The sequence below is a fragment of the Drosophila biarmipes genome, chromosome 3L (genome assembly GCF_025231255.1).
Source record: "Drosophila biarmipes strain raj3 chromosome 3L, RU_DBia_V1.1, whole genome shotgun sequence".
NCBI lineage: Eukaryota > Metazoa > Arthropoda > Insecta > Diptera > Drosophilidae > Drosophila > Drosophila biarmipes.
In genome coordinates, this window is record NC_066613.1 from 26,842,625 (window position 1) to 26,856,659 (window position 14,035).

The following is a 14,035-nucleotide window of genomic DNA, read 5'->3' on the forward strand; positions in this document are numbered from 1 at the left end:
TATGTGTAAATTACAATAAAGCTGCATCTATGTAAACGTATGAGGGTGTGAGGGTCGTGCCGAGCTCTGGAATTGCGTCATTTGCGGGGGAGGGTGTCAGTGGAGGGAAATGCCAACGGGTTGGAAATGCCTTCCAGGCGGAGCGCATGTGCCGTGGGAGTCCTGCATCCCCCAGAGAGCAGCCCTCAGCAACCCCATTCACCTGCGCTCTCTCCTTCGCCTTCCCTCCTCTCTATTTTGGCAGTTCTCCCGTTAGTTGTCATTTTGCCGGTGGAAAGTTCGCTCGTTTGTTGTTGCCTGGATGTGAATGTGCAATATTGTTTAAGTTCTGGCAGCAAATAAAACGGTAAAAAGCCCAAGAAAGCCCCAATGTGAAGTTAAACCAAAAATCTGCTGCTTCAAGCAACAAAGAAGGCAATTATCCCCAGGGGTTGGCTAAAAAACAGCCCATCAGAAGTTAGAAGAAAAGAAAAGAAAGCGAATTTCATTCATTTTGCCAACAAAAGCATTCAATCACTGCCAATTGCTCAGTTTAATTCAACAAAATCAAAACAAAATAGTTCCGGCAATTGGCGAGGCGTAAACAAAATGCAAAACAATTGTTTGCCAGGCGGATTCTGCGCAGTTTTCCGGCATTCCCCCCGTCAGGATCAATAACCTCTCCTCGTTGATAAGAAGGAAATAGGGGAAACGACAACAAACCGTTGCCTTGGCAATCAAACAATCAAAACAAAGGGCGCGTAGGGCCAGGAGCATGTGAAAGAAAAAAGAGGAAAAATGTTTGCCGGGCATGAAATAGACTAAGGTATTGATTACCGGGTTCAGCCTATGATTAACCGACAACTGTCTCTTCTGGGCCCGCAAAGTAGTGCTACAATCCCAAACACGACAAATTGCAACAAACCGTTTTCGCAGGCCCTCAAAAATCAAACAAATAAATTTCCTTTCGACCTCGGCGGTGTTCGAACCGCCACTCGAAAACCTTAGGCGCGCGAGAAAACCACATCTCAACGCATTCGACCAAGTCGGTGGTGGAAGCTCCGCCGCCAAAGCTCCATTTCATTGCAGTCAGAAGAGCTTTTGGGGAGAGAGCTCCGGAAAAGCTCTGCACAGTGGCTCCAATCGGGGCAATTTTGATACTACATTCAAAACTATTTTAAGAAGTATTGATAGAACTCAAAGATATGCCCTACAAATATTGAATATCCAGTCTAACTGAAAGTGTTTATGTTTTTCTACTAAGTTAGATATATACAATTGCAAACGTCAAAAATAAATACTTGATAAATGGATGTGCATTTTATAAATTATAAATGAAATCCCAAGAACCCCCTCATTTATTTCGAAGTACAAGTACGAAATTGTTACCGATCCACAGCGGAACTATAATCCCTCAGGATGTGGCCCGGCTCCGAGCGCGGGAGCTCTCGGGCCCTGGAAAACCCAACCAGTCAGCAAAACGCCGGCGGCAGTAGTCAGCAGGAGACCCTGGCTGATATAGAACACATATCCACCATAGCCGGATCCCTGGCCTCCATTGGATCCATCTCGCACACCCAAATGCGATACGTAAGCCATCGGAGTAGTTTTCAAGGTTAAGACCTATAAATTTTCCCAATTTTCAGCAATGCACCAACGATGCCGGCTATGATACGGAACACACCTCCCTAAACTCTGATTTCGATGAGGCCGAACTGCGTCGGGAGTTACTAAGAGATGTGAGTTTTGAAAAGAAATCCTAAAATACAACTTTTTTATATATTTTCTACTTAAATTCCGAAGAATCTGAATTTTCTAATATTAATCTAATAATATTAAATACCTCCCTTTATATTATCTTTCCTAACTTTATTACAGAAATGGAAGCTGCTCTTTGACATGGTGAGTAAGCCCCCTGTACCAAATTCTACAGGATTATCATTATTATTTATTCTCTGTTCTAGTTCGATCCCGAGGGGTTCGGCGAAATATCCGTCGAGGAGTTCCTGGTGGCCCTGAGGTCGCCGGAGTTCCTGTCCCAAGTGCCTATGAACAAGCGGGAGCTTCTTCTGGAGCGGACCAAGAAGGCGAAGCTGCCCACCGGACCCGGCTACGTGACGTTCCAGGACTTTGTGAATGTGGTGAGTGCACCGCAATTACAATCGCCACTATCCACCGTCCACTGCCCAACTGGCCAAGTAACCGGGTAACCAAAGTACCCAAGTAACCGTGCGTGTGTTTGTCCCGGGCCGCTCATCAACGGCAAACTCGATTTAAGTGCAAACACAGGTGCAAAGTACTCGGCCAGGACGACGGCCAAAGTGTAGGCTCGTGTTCAAACAGAGCGGACGGAGGACAAGGCTTCCTTCGTCCTGGCAAGAGCCACACTCTTGTTTGGCAAATGCAAAAAGTGCGCTGGGCAAATAAATGCAACGCTTACGGATGCACTGCAAGGAAAATGGGTTTATTTCATTGAAGTTGATCGAAGAAAGCCAATTATTCGATGAGAAAACACGATGTTGCATACTTTTGAGCAGCTTTTGAATCCATTTTATAATACTAATTAAGTTAAAAAGCTTTGATTTGAATTCCCCTGGAGTATGTGGAAATTTCCCATCGACAGGATAATTAATAGTTCGATTTTTAAAAAACAACATATGGAAAGCTTTTTCCTAATATACACTATTTTGAGATTCCTAGTTTATAGCAAATCTAAAATTACTCACAAACTTTGAGGGGGTCTTTTCTCCCAGTACTCCTATATCTCCTTTGGTCCTTTCGCAACGCTTGGCCGGACCTTTGAGTGTTTGTCCTGGTTACCTGGGCTCTGGGGTCTGGCTATTTGTCCTGATGTGGTCCGAAAATACTGGCCGGGATCCGGCTGCCTTGGATTTAAACTCGGAGGCAGCTGCTCCTGCGGGACAAGTGACTTCTGCGGGGGTGGTAGCTCTTTTCTCGGCTTTGCCTTTGATTGGCAGGGCAATCCTATTGCATTTTGATTGATTCTACCCAGTTGATTGGCACGCACACAAACCGCACACGACAAAACACTCATGCATAATCAATTGCAAAGTGAATATTCCATCGCCTTCGCCTTGGCCCATTCGATTCGATTGTTTGCCAAAGTGTCCTTAAAGTCATGAATTAGCCAGGCCGGCGTGTCCTTGTTTGCCTGTGTGTGCGTGGTGTGTGTGCCTAACGGTAATTGTGGATGAGACCCAGCCCAGTGCCATTTCATTCTTTGTCCAATGGATTTCCATTCACATTCCCCCGACGAGGCCATTATTAGGTCCTTGTTTGGCCTGCTAATGCATTTGTTATTCCCATTGAGGGCTCTGTTTCGTATCTTCCGAAAGGAATTCATATCTCCGCCAGCAATCTGAGATCCTTGTTGCCATCGTAGACAACATATTTCCACTTAATTATAAATTTCAATGATCTGCTGCCAGGGGAGGGCTCCCTGGGATGGAGCAGGAGCAGTGGCGGGGGATCGCCAGGAATGCCGAGATACGATGTCCGACCTGGCAATGCGCCATGCATAATGCAGGCTGATGATTGTTGCATTTTCAACAAAAGCTCGCACGTGACAAATCCTTTTATGGCAGCGCACAAGGAGGAGCATGTGGACGTGGCCAAGACGAAAGACGCCACCGAGGGGCGCGATGTGTTGAACGTTATGACAACTGGAGGCACGAGGCTAGCTGGCGACTGTCGTTTGTCTTCTTCCTCGGATCGGTCTGCATCTGGTCGTGGCCTGGGGAGCAAGTTCGGGTTCGGGATTTCTTTCCCATGCCAGGGCTTCAGGCACAGCAGGCGGCGGCAGCCGGTCAAGAATCAATCTGCCACTCCATGGTCGAAGGTGAACTGGGAATGCTCTCCTCTGCAATATAGTTGGTTGATAAAAAAAAACTATATTAAAAGTATTAGGCAGTTGTGCATTTCTTATCGTAGCCATAATAATAATACAAGATTAGTAATAGTTTTTACCAAACCAAACCAAACCAGACTAATTCTTCTAAATTAAGTGATAAATGCCTAGTATATGTTAAAAATAAGCCAATAGTGGGGATTTCGATACAGTTCCTATGACTACCTAGTGCCAGTTCAATTTTAGTAAAAACAGAAGGACCCAATAATGGCAGCACCTTTTAGGGGATAAGTAAGCTGATGCTCCGACCTTGTCTTTGGCTGTACTGTGGTGTGCTGCCTTCGTCGCTTTTCAGTGACCCTTCCATTGAGGAATATCCACTTTTAATTGCAGTCGGTGGTGGTGGGATCGGGCAAAAAGCAGGAACGCCGCCAAGGAGCATTCTTGCATTAATCAGAAAGTCAACGGAGCTGCCAGGCATTCGATCATAAGCGAAAGCAATTGCGCACAACTGGCCAGCGAGATGGGATGAGCTGCTGCCTGGTGGTGCGATGTGGTCCCAGTCTCCCATTCCCAGTGCCGATTCCTGTCCCAGTCCAACCCGATCCGGTCCAGTCCGTCCAACTGCCATTATCATAATCAGGAGCCGCAGCTGGCAGACGCTGGACCAGCTGAATCTCATATCTGAACCTGTGCCTGCGACTGTGCCTGTGCCGAGCACGCACCAAGAAATTCCAGCGGCTTGTCTTGAATGGACCAGGCCAACTGCAGAACGGTTGCTTCTCGGAGGAATGCCAGCCAGCTGCTGTTCTGATCTGTTCTGCAGCCTCTCCCCCTGGTGCCGCATCTCAGATCGGGTTTATTGAATAAACATTGGAGTGCCTGCATTCAGAAAAAAATCCTTTTAATCGTTTTGTATTCGGAAAAAAGTTGTAGGGATCTCGAGAGTTCTCTGAAATAAAAAATATTAAATATGAATTTGTGAAAATTTATTCAGGAATTTCTTGCTATTCTTTTCAGGTCCCTAAATAGTTTTCATATTCCTCAAAGCACCTATAACCTTCCCTTCTCAAATATAAATATTTCTGATGATTATATATTATCATTGTAAGTGAAATTAGCAATTTAAAATGGTACGGGAAGATATTTTATATATATTTTTTTGCCAATTTCTTAAAATATAAACATTTTACCACCACCTTTATTTTCCCTGAGTGTTGTGGTGCCCTCCCTGTTCCTCCTTTCCGCTGATCCAGGCTACGACGAGGTGGCGTCTGCTGCCGCTGATCTCGCGGAGCGATAGGCGGCGGAATCGGAATCAGATCAGATTCGGACTTTGGAGCCGCGAGTGCGACTTGGTCTTGGTCTCGGTTTGATCTTGCTCTCGGGCCCCGAAGTAGGTGCAAAATGCCTTGCGCCTCGGACCCGGGGGAAACGAAAGAAAACCTGGAGGCGATCTTTCGCGACGCGGTATTAAATCAATGCCAATCCATAAATGGCCTACGCGGCGCGTAGATTGAATTGGAATCTCTTGGCGATTTCATTATTCTGCAATAATATCGCGTAAATCGAGTGGGGCCCGAAGAGATGAACATTTCTGGTTAATTATGAGGCGGCAGTTACTAACTCTTGGCGGCATCTTACAGCTTATAGGGTATCAATTATGGGTCATTACACATTTTTCTGGGCTAACGATATCAATATTAAGAAGAGTGCGATTTTCTGATACTACGATAGAACTTATGGCTTTTTATATTTGAGACTCTTAACGGGGTTGTTGAATGAATATATAATTCTCGCAAGGCTATTAATTATTTTTTGTACTGCTAAATTTACCTTTAAAATCTAAATAAGAGGGTGGTGTCCTTCATTTAATGGCTTTCACATTTTATGCAACACCTTGAACTCGTTTCTTAATCGAAATGTACTTAAGGCGTTCCCCATTCTTACCCTTTATCGTTTTTCCTGCATCCTGATGCACATAAACAAGAGCATTTCATGCTTATTCCGTGATGGCTGCTTGACTCGTGAATTGTGCTCGAAGTGGACGTGACGGGGCCAAAGATGATGTCGCTGTCCGATGGGGTTTACCCACTCACCCACATCCTGGAGGTCTTTTCGCCTCCACATCCTGCTGCAGTGGACCTCCTCCCCCTCGTCGTTTTTTGCTGCTGACGATGTTTGGTCAATGGTCAATTTGGCAGCCGTTTATTTTGATTGTTGTGCATCCGGAGCAAGGATAACGACGTGCACACGAAATGGACCAGGACCCAGACCCCGACCCCTTTTCATGGCCTCCTGGCACTCCTCCTCTTCCCCCTTTTAGCTGCGTTGCAATATTTCTGCCATCGTCACGGAATATTCACCGATAACGCAGGCGAAAGTGGTGGGGAAGAGCCTGCAACTGGCGGAGTATCCTCTGTTTGGCATCCTGCGGCGTCGTGTCCCGTTCACATATCTCGCAATGATCATTTTTGCATGTTTTCCACCTGCAGGTGTTGGTTCCCATTTATATAATCCGCGCCACCAAAATGTATCTACCAAAAAAAAGGGGAAATCGAATTATTTTTTTTGGGCTAGCGGAAGAACTGCATTTTAATCCCCTAAAACTTGTAGTTGGCAATCAAATTAGATTCCTGGCCTGGCACCTCATACAAAACCATAGACACTACTCGAGATAGACACTCACTTTATAGGGAGACAACTAATTACGTTGAATAAATTTAAATGGGGTGCGCACCTGACATTTACGACGACACCATAAAAACCCGAGCTACTAGCTACTTGCCGGGGTCAATGAATGGCCATTGCATTCCTCCTACGCATGCAGTGAAAAAAATACTATAACAAATGGGCTCTCTATAATTTTTAAGGGTTTGATTGAATTGTTGAAGCATGGTAATTTAAAAATTATTGTATTTAAATGTTTTAAATTTTACATTTTTAAATTGATTTTGTTCTGACTTTCTTTATTCGCTTATAATTCTCAACTACTTATCGTGGCCATGCTTTAAAATGGATTTTTCTTATAATTCCCAAGAATTTATTCTACCTGCGCTTTTTTACAGAAAAAAAATAAATACTGTCTTAAAATGTAAACTCAAAACATTAATCCTAGCGTTGAACTTTAATCCCAGCGCCATGTTTATCTACTACATTTATTTAACAAAATATATTTCTTACTGTGCGCTGCTCCGTGGAACTTCAAGCTCAGGTGCGTCGCATAATTGCCCGAGGAGGTGGAGATGGACAGGCGGAAGCCCAAGCACGGGGTGCGCATCATTAACCTTGCAACCTTTGGTGCGCTAATGAGACGGCCAGTGTCCAATTTTGACCACTGGCCATAGGACACGCGTGGCTCGGGTTGGCACCTCATCTCCCCATAGAGTAGACTTCTTATGGGCAATAGGCAGCTGATTCCCTCGCCGATTGCGGCTGCTCAGTGGGTTGGAAAACTCCGCTGCGCTATTTGATTGTGCCGAGCGAACGATCCTATATCCGATTTCCAGCACGCCCCTCCGACTCGCAAATGCAAACAATGCGTGCGGCTCAAGTGGAAGTCTCTTACGGCCCACGGGTCCTTAGTCCCTGGTTCCTTCTGTTTTTTGTCGGGCAATGGAGGCACCATTTTTGCCAATCCTCAAACAAAGTAAGAGTGCCTCGCGTGTCATTCCATTTCCGCCGGCCTCGAATCGCAAATCAAATACAGCGTTTCCAAGGAGCAGCTGCCGGGGATACTTGCTTCTTGCTTTTGGATACATGGAAAAAAATGTAGATATAGAAATCATTTTGCATTGTGTAATATTAATTCGTAAAAAAATACGGACTAATCTTAAAGGTACTTTATGAATGATGCGTAAAGTAGGAACGTGATTGGATTCATTCAGATACTTCACATACAATAGCTTAAAGTATCTCGATATAGACACTAATAAGGCATTTAAAGCATATTTATCAACAAAAAATATTCTTGATTACTGTCAAAAATTGAATAGTACTTCAACATTTTTCTGCCTGCACACGCATATCCCTACCCAGTACTTGTGTGAAATCGCGTATAGCTTTAGATTTGCAGCTCATTCAAAAGCCAACGGGCGGTGACTTCGTCTGCATCTCCAATCCATTCCCATCTCAACCATCAGCTCTCTTAGTACAAAAGACGGCGTCAAAGGGCAAGACAAGTTAAGGTACTCGTACTATATGGAACACTCGGCGATTCTGATTGCGATTGTGGATATGGAAGTGGCTGTAGATTGCGGAATTGTGGATGCCGCAGCTTGTGTGTGTTTATTGTTCTGGCGGCGGCGGCAAATACAGGAAATACTGCAGAAAGGTGCAAACGAACTTCCGCTCCAAATCAGTTTTCGATTTGCTTTTTCCTCGACTGCGCTCCTGCTTTTCATATCCATATCCATTTCAGCTGCTGTTTGCACTTTCCTCTGTGATTTCTTCCCTTTGTTTGGCACGCGCTTGGGCAGATGTCTCCTGAAATGAAAATGAGTTGATAAGAAGGGAATTTTCTGGCTTTTTAGCATACTCCTGCAGTCTCGAATCAATCATCATTCGGTAGCCGCGGCGGCTGAAAGCCTGATTACCCTGTAATTAGGCAGCAGGTTCGGTCCTGCCAAAAAAACGACCAAAAACGGGGGAGAAAAACAAGCAAATGTGAATTTAATGAGTAAAAATGTGATAATTAGGCGGGACCCCCGATGAGGCCGACAAAGGGCCAACAGAAGCCCACCCCGCATCCCGCATCCTTTCGTCCCCGGCTAATTACAGAGCAGGCCCAAGTCATTTGGGCAGACAAGTGCATCCGTTTGCTGTAATTGCCGTGTTTGTTTAAGATTCAACCCAGGTCCCAGCCATGTTCCTCCACCTGCAGCGCTTCCCAAGCAATGCAAATTGCAAATTGAATTAGACCTTGGCATAATATTGTCATTCAATTAGATCATCTCGTTCCCAGTCTCCAAGGTGTTTCGCCAGTGCAAACATCAACAATTCCAGAGCCGCAATCGCATAGACTTTGTCTTGCCCCGGGCATGCAAAATATGACATTTAATAAGCTGCCAAAGAAAAACAAAGTAATTGAGTGGCAGGCCAAATCCTACATTCACGGTTAATTGAGAAATGTTGGTTTATGTTTTGGTTGCTGCCTTCGAACACTACTATTAGTATGAAGTTAATATTAATTTTGATCAAGGCTGTCATTTGCCAGACTTTAGTTAAGGATGGAAAATCTTAATACATACTTATATAAAATTGTTATAAATTACTTGTTTTATATCCTTAGGTCATCAATAAACATCGAATCGTATGATGAACGCATTAATCAGATAGGTTATTATGATTAAATAATGATCTAACCAAATTTTAAAATATTTAAAATATTGTTTTGTAATACAATCCGATTTCTACATACCCATGACTAAACTTTCTCAGTGGAAGAAGTTCGCAGCGTGCATAAAGTATAAAACATATTTCTGATAAATGTTTAAAATGGCTGTCCCTGGTTTTTGCCTTGTGACCTCTGTGCCTACAGGCCAAATATTCGCTTTTGTTCTTTCATTAGCGAAACAGCAAGCGCAGAACAATGTTAATCAAATAGCTCATTTAATAAGCAGCAAACCACGAGGACACTTTACATGGTCACCCGGAAATAAAGCCATTGGGCATGCATCATGCACCATGACCTCCTCGTCGTCATCCTACTCCTGCTCTTGCTGCTCCTTTTTTCCCGGCCAGTTTATAAATATTGCTCAACTGTTTGGAATAAAAATGTCAACACGCCGGGCGAGGCCGTACGCAATGCATAATAGAGGGCCCACAAAAACCTCCGAACCTCTGAACGACAGAGCCACCGATCCTGTGGACCGCCAGTGCAGTCCTCCTGCCACCGGAGCAGCCGCCGGAGGAGATGTCCTTTTTTGCGCATAGCCACAGGCCGCAGGCAACAAAAAATACGGAAAACACATATCGCCGTGTTTGTGTGTTTCTGCAGCAACGGACGCAATTCAAAGGAATTTTTTGTGGCCCATAGAAAGGGCCGGCACCGTCGTCCTGTGGTCCTTTCCCTGCTTCTCACTCCTCGCTCCCGTCTGCCGTTCGACCATGGCCGCCGACCCGATCCCGAGATCCCCAGCGTTAAATGTTTTGCGTCAATTTGTCGGCCTGCCTGTAAAAGGTGAATGAAGCCAGGTTACACTTGTGGGCAAATGTATAGTTCTTAAGGGGGAATATTGATATTTTATCTACCCTGAAAAGCAGATAATGAATGAATCATAACTGATTCTTCAATAAAAAGGGTTACGATATTACCCAACATTTAAGATTTAAATTTATCTTAACAAAAAGTTAGCTTTGAAATCTATTAAACACTACTGTGTGTGTCCTACTTTTCTGCACACAACTGTACCGCATGCGTTTAGCACTGACGCCTACCTGGTGACGTCATGCGGTGAGCAGGACTCCGGCTCCTTTTTCCTTCTGCGTCCAGGATAATGACATTATCAGCCGCAGCAGCCTTCGTCCGCCAAACAAACGATAAGCAATTATTTGTTGGGAACACAGATTTCCCCTATTGGCCCTGTTGGCACTTTGTTGTGATCGCTTGATCTTGCCGAAAAATGCGATTTGTCACCCGTTTACAATGCGTGTGGGTGTTCGTGCTGGCCATTGTTGACAACACAGATTCTCAGCGCCCTTTGTCTGCGGGTCGTAACAATTTAATACCCAGAAATTGGACCAATTCGGAAGGGAAAGTCAACTCGGAAGTAAAATCGGATAATCTTTGATCTTGGCGTTCTGAATTAGATCAGCTGACGTTTTGCAACACTGTTCGCCAAACACTGCTCTCAATGGAATACAGGAATGGAACTAGAATCAGCGTGGAAAGCGCAAGGCGTGAAAAGAAACTTACACACGCTGGCGGGAAAGTTGTAAAATCGTTCGTTTTCCTCAATGTTAAGTGTTAATTGTGCTTAAGTAATAATAATGACAAACCTTTAAGAAAGTTTAGTTAATATTGCACTCATACTGTGATTTCACCGCGTAAGTCGTTGTTTTAGGTGAAGCTAACATCAGTTTTGAATGAAGTTACAGTTATAGAAGTACTCACATAAAATATATCGTAGAAAAACGACAGTAATTAAGTTAATCTTCTTTAACTGCACTTAAATTTATATTTTAATCTTACACACACAAACACACACTTCACCCACGCAATAACTGGAGTTGCCACCTGACCTTTGTTCCAGCGGCACAGCTTCCAGTTGTCAAGGGGAAATTTATCAATTAAAACAAAACTTGATAATTACTACCATTAAGTCTGGCCGACTAGCGCTGATTAACTAGAAGATACATAAATTTCCCCCTCCCAGACTGGCGGAAGTAACTATTTTGTGCCCTGGGGCCGTGGCAAGCTTTTAATTTGTGGCCTTTTTTCTTTCGCAAACGTAATCGGGCATTTTAATTGCGTGTAGGCTTCATTTGGATGCGCCGTCCCCACTTTTAATTAAACACAATTCACATTTTCCGCTTTTTGCGGATTTTTGCCCGCTTCGTGGTTATTTTTAATGGCCGACATCGGCATCTGTGCCAACATCTTAATTACATAATAAACGTAATTTAGTTTGGCCGGTCACACGCATAAATGTTATGTTTATAATTTTATGGCTCGTTTAGTTTTTTGGTTTCGGGGGGTTAAAGAATACCGGCGTTTTGCAACAGCAACACCATCAACGAGCGAGCGAGAGAGCAGTTGCCTGTGGGTGTAAGCAAGTGTTTCCATCCTTTTTCCTCCTTCCTTGTGTGTACACACTGTCCACCCTGTACATTAACCCTTTACTTGACGAGGGGGCTACAGCACCACGGTCACGGTGAAAACCTCCTCCGGACTCACTAGAAATTCATGTTTACGGGTTTTCACGCGCAGGAAGCACAGCTTATCATCGGGATCCAAATCACGGACGCAGCTCTGGGCCAGTTTCAGGAAACTGGCGTGCAGGTGCTTCACAATCGACTGGGCGGTGGTCAGGTCAAAGGATGTGTGCAGCAGACTATCCGTAGCATTCTCCGACACCACGAATCCCTGAGCCTGCTCCGTGATGCGGTTTGTGTTGTCGTTGTTGCGCTGCACCACCTCCTCCATGGCCTTTAGATAAATTTTCGACATTTTGAAAGAGACTTGAGAAACTATAAATGAAAATTAAAATTTGTTTGCTAGTTATGATCAGTGATCCGTATTCCAATAAGGTAGTCAGGGGACTAAAGTTTTATACGGGTTCCACTGATATTTTCTTGAGTTTAGAGCACAAGTTTACTGGGATTAGGGGTTTTTTTTAAATCATTTTATCCTAAAATAGTTTATAAAAATATATATAGAAAATAAGTTGTTATCAAATTAAATCTTTCAAGAACCACGGATAGTGAGACTAAAAAAATGTTAATGGACTTTAATATATTTTTTATATAATAAATTATCAAATTACCCTAGCTAGGAATGTCCTTTACCCTACAAAAAAATATGCACAGGTGTTTCCCCAGTATTATTTATTTTAAATGAATCTGGTTATTTATTTAATCGAAAAAACTACCTTTCAGATGAGCGGCAAGCGGACTCGTAGCTTCAAATGCGCCGTACATCACCGAGATCGAGAAGTCTGCTCTGAGAACGATTTCCAGTTGGTGCTCAACGAACCGCCACTCTTCCGGAAAATGGTGCACGCCGTGGCCATGGAGATCCTCCCAGAGGAGCGGGATCGCAAGTACTACGCCGATCGCTACACCTGCTGTCCGCCGCCCTTTTTCATCATCCTGGTCACTGTAGTGGAGGTGGGTTAATGGATGTTCGTTGAATTTACCTTGGACTAAAATTATTTTGTCCCCCAGCTCGGTTTCTTTGTGTATCACTCTGTGGTCACAGGTGGGACTGCTCCAAGGGGACCCATACCTTCGGACTCCATGTTCATCTACCGCCCGGATAAGCGGCACGAGATCTGGCGCTTCCTCTTCTACATGGTGCTCCATGCCGGGTGGCTCCATCTGGGATTCAATGTGGCCGTGCAGCTGGTTTTCGGCCTGCCATTGGAGATGGTCCACGGTTCCACGAGGATCGCCTGCATATACTTTTCCGGAGTGTTGGCGGGAAGTCTGGGCACAAGCATCTTCGACCCGGACGTGTTTCTCGTGGGCGCCAGTGGAGGAGTCTACGCTCTTCTGGCCGCCCATCTGGCCAATGTCCTGCTCAACTATCACCAGATGCGCTATGGAGTCATTAGGTTGCTTCACATTCTGATTTTCGGTATGTACTTCTTGACTTCAATGTTAGTACGACAGATCATAATGGAACCTCTTCTTTTAAAAGTTTCCTTTGACTTTGGCTTCGCCATATATGCTCGTTACGCTGGCGATGAGCTGCAGCTGGGATCTTCGAGTGAGTTCGTGGCCATAGATCAGTCGGAAACAGTGGTGGCCGTTTCGTATGTGGCTCATTTGGCAGGAGCCATAGCTGGCCTAACCATCGGTCTGCTGGTCCTTAAGAGCTTTGAGCAGAAGCTCCACGAGCAGCTGCTCTGGTGGATCGCCTTGGGGACCTACTCGGCGCTGGTGGTCTTTGCCATTGCCTTCAACATTATGAACGGATTTGCTATGTTCAACATTCGCGTGGAGAAGATCCGGGTGACGGAGACGTATTTCAATGACTTCCAGGTGTGAAGTGGCAGGAGGATTTGTTAAAGGATAACCAAAATTCATACCTTTTTTCGTATTTAATTGATATTTTGCTTACATTTTGTTCATTGCGTTCCGTTGAAGTTTTTTATTGTTTTCGGACGTCAATTAAGTTTCGCGTTTATTGTTTTGTTAGCGCAGTATCTGTAGGATCAGATATGTATATCATTATATGCTTACGTGTCATTCGGCGTAAATTATTTCGTTTTGTTTGCTAGTTAAGTACAAACATATTGTAAGAATCGTAAGAGAATATTTACAACAAATCGAACTGATTAGGTGTAACATAATGCTCAAGGAAATTCACATTTTCTATATTTACTTAAATATAACTGCCAGAATCAGAAGACTTTATTTAGGAGCTAAGCATAACTCTCGACTAGAAGCTGTACAATACAAATAAAAAATATATATGCTTGGAGAGCTGTATGGAAACCGATATTGGCAATACAAGCTATTTAT

At 44.2% G+C, this 14,035-nt stretch overlaps 2 protein-coding genes and 1 long non-coding RNA gene across 4 annotated transcripts; 1 reads left to right on the top strand and 2 right to left on the bottom strand.

The window, feature by feature from the left end:
* The first annotated feature begins 173 nt into the window (after nucleotides 1–173).
* LOC108030096 (protein rhomboid) lies at nucleotides 174–14,012 on the top strand. Of its 2 annotated transcripts, XM_017102765.3 has the most exons (8): nucleotides 174–346; nucleotides 1,379–1,569; nucleotides 1,626–1,718; nucleotides 1,858–1,881; nucleotides 1,944–2,120; nucleotides 12,446–12,676; nucleotides 12,734–13,145; nucleotides 13,209–14,012. In XM_017102765.3, exons 2-8 carry the CDS (start codon nucleotides 1,399–1,401, stop codon nucleotides 13,556–13,558), a joined length of 1,458 nt encoding a protein of 485 aa, XP_016958254.1. In that variant the 5' UTR covers nucleotides 174–346; nucleotides 1,379–1,398; the 3' UTR covers nucleotides 13,559–14,012. The 2 variants fall into 2 exon arrangements, with proteins under 2 accessions (XP_016958254.1, XP_016958265.1); XM_017102776.2 differs by lacking the exons at nucleotides 174–346; nucleotides 1,379–1,569; nucleotides 1,626–1,718; nucleotides 1,858–1,881; nucleotides 1,944–2,120 and adding an exon at nucleotides 10,728–10,894.
* Nucleotides 8,647–9,456, bottom strand: LOC127010816 (uncharacterized). The gene is made up of 3 exons (XR_007763620.1): nucleotides 9,267–9,456; nucleotides 9,121–9,206; nucleotides 8,647–8,910 (listed from the first exon to the last, which is right to left on the bottom strand). It is a non-coding gene; the product is annotated as an uncharacterized LOC127010816 (long non-coding RNA).
* LOC108030099 (dynein light chain roadblock-type 2) lies at nucleotides 11,374–12,121 on the bottom strand. The gene has a single exon (XM_017102789.3). It carries the CDS (start codon nucleotides 12,015–12,017, stop codon nucleotides 11,703–11,705), a length of 315 nt encoding a protein of 104 aa, XP_016958278.1. The 5' UTR covers nucleotides 12,018–12,121; the 3' UTR covers nucleotides 11,374–11,702.
* Nucleotides 14,013–14,035: the final 23 nt, after the last annotated feature.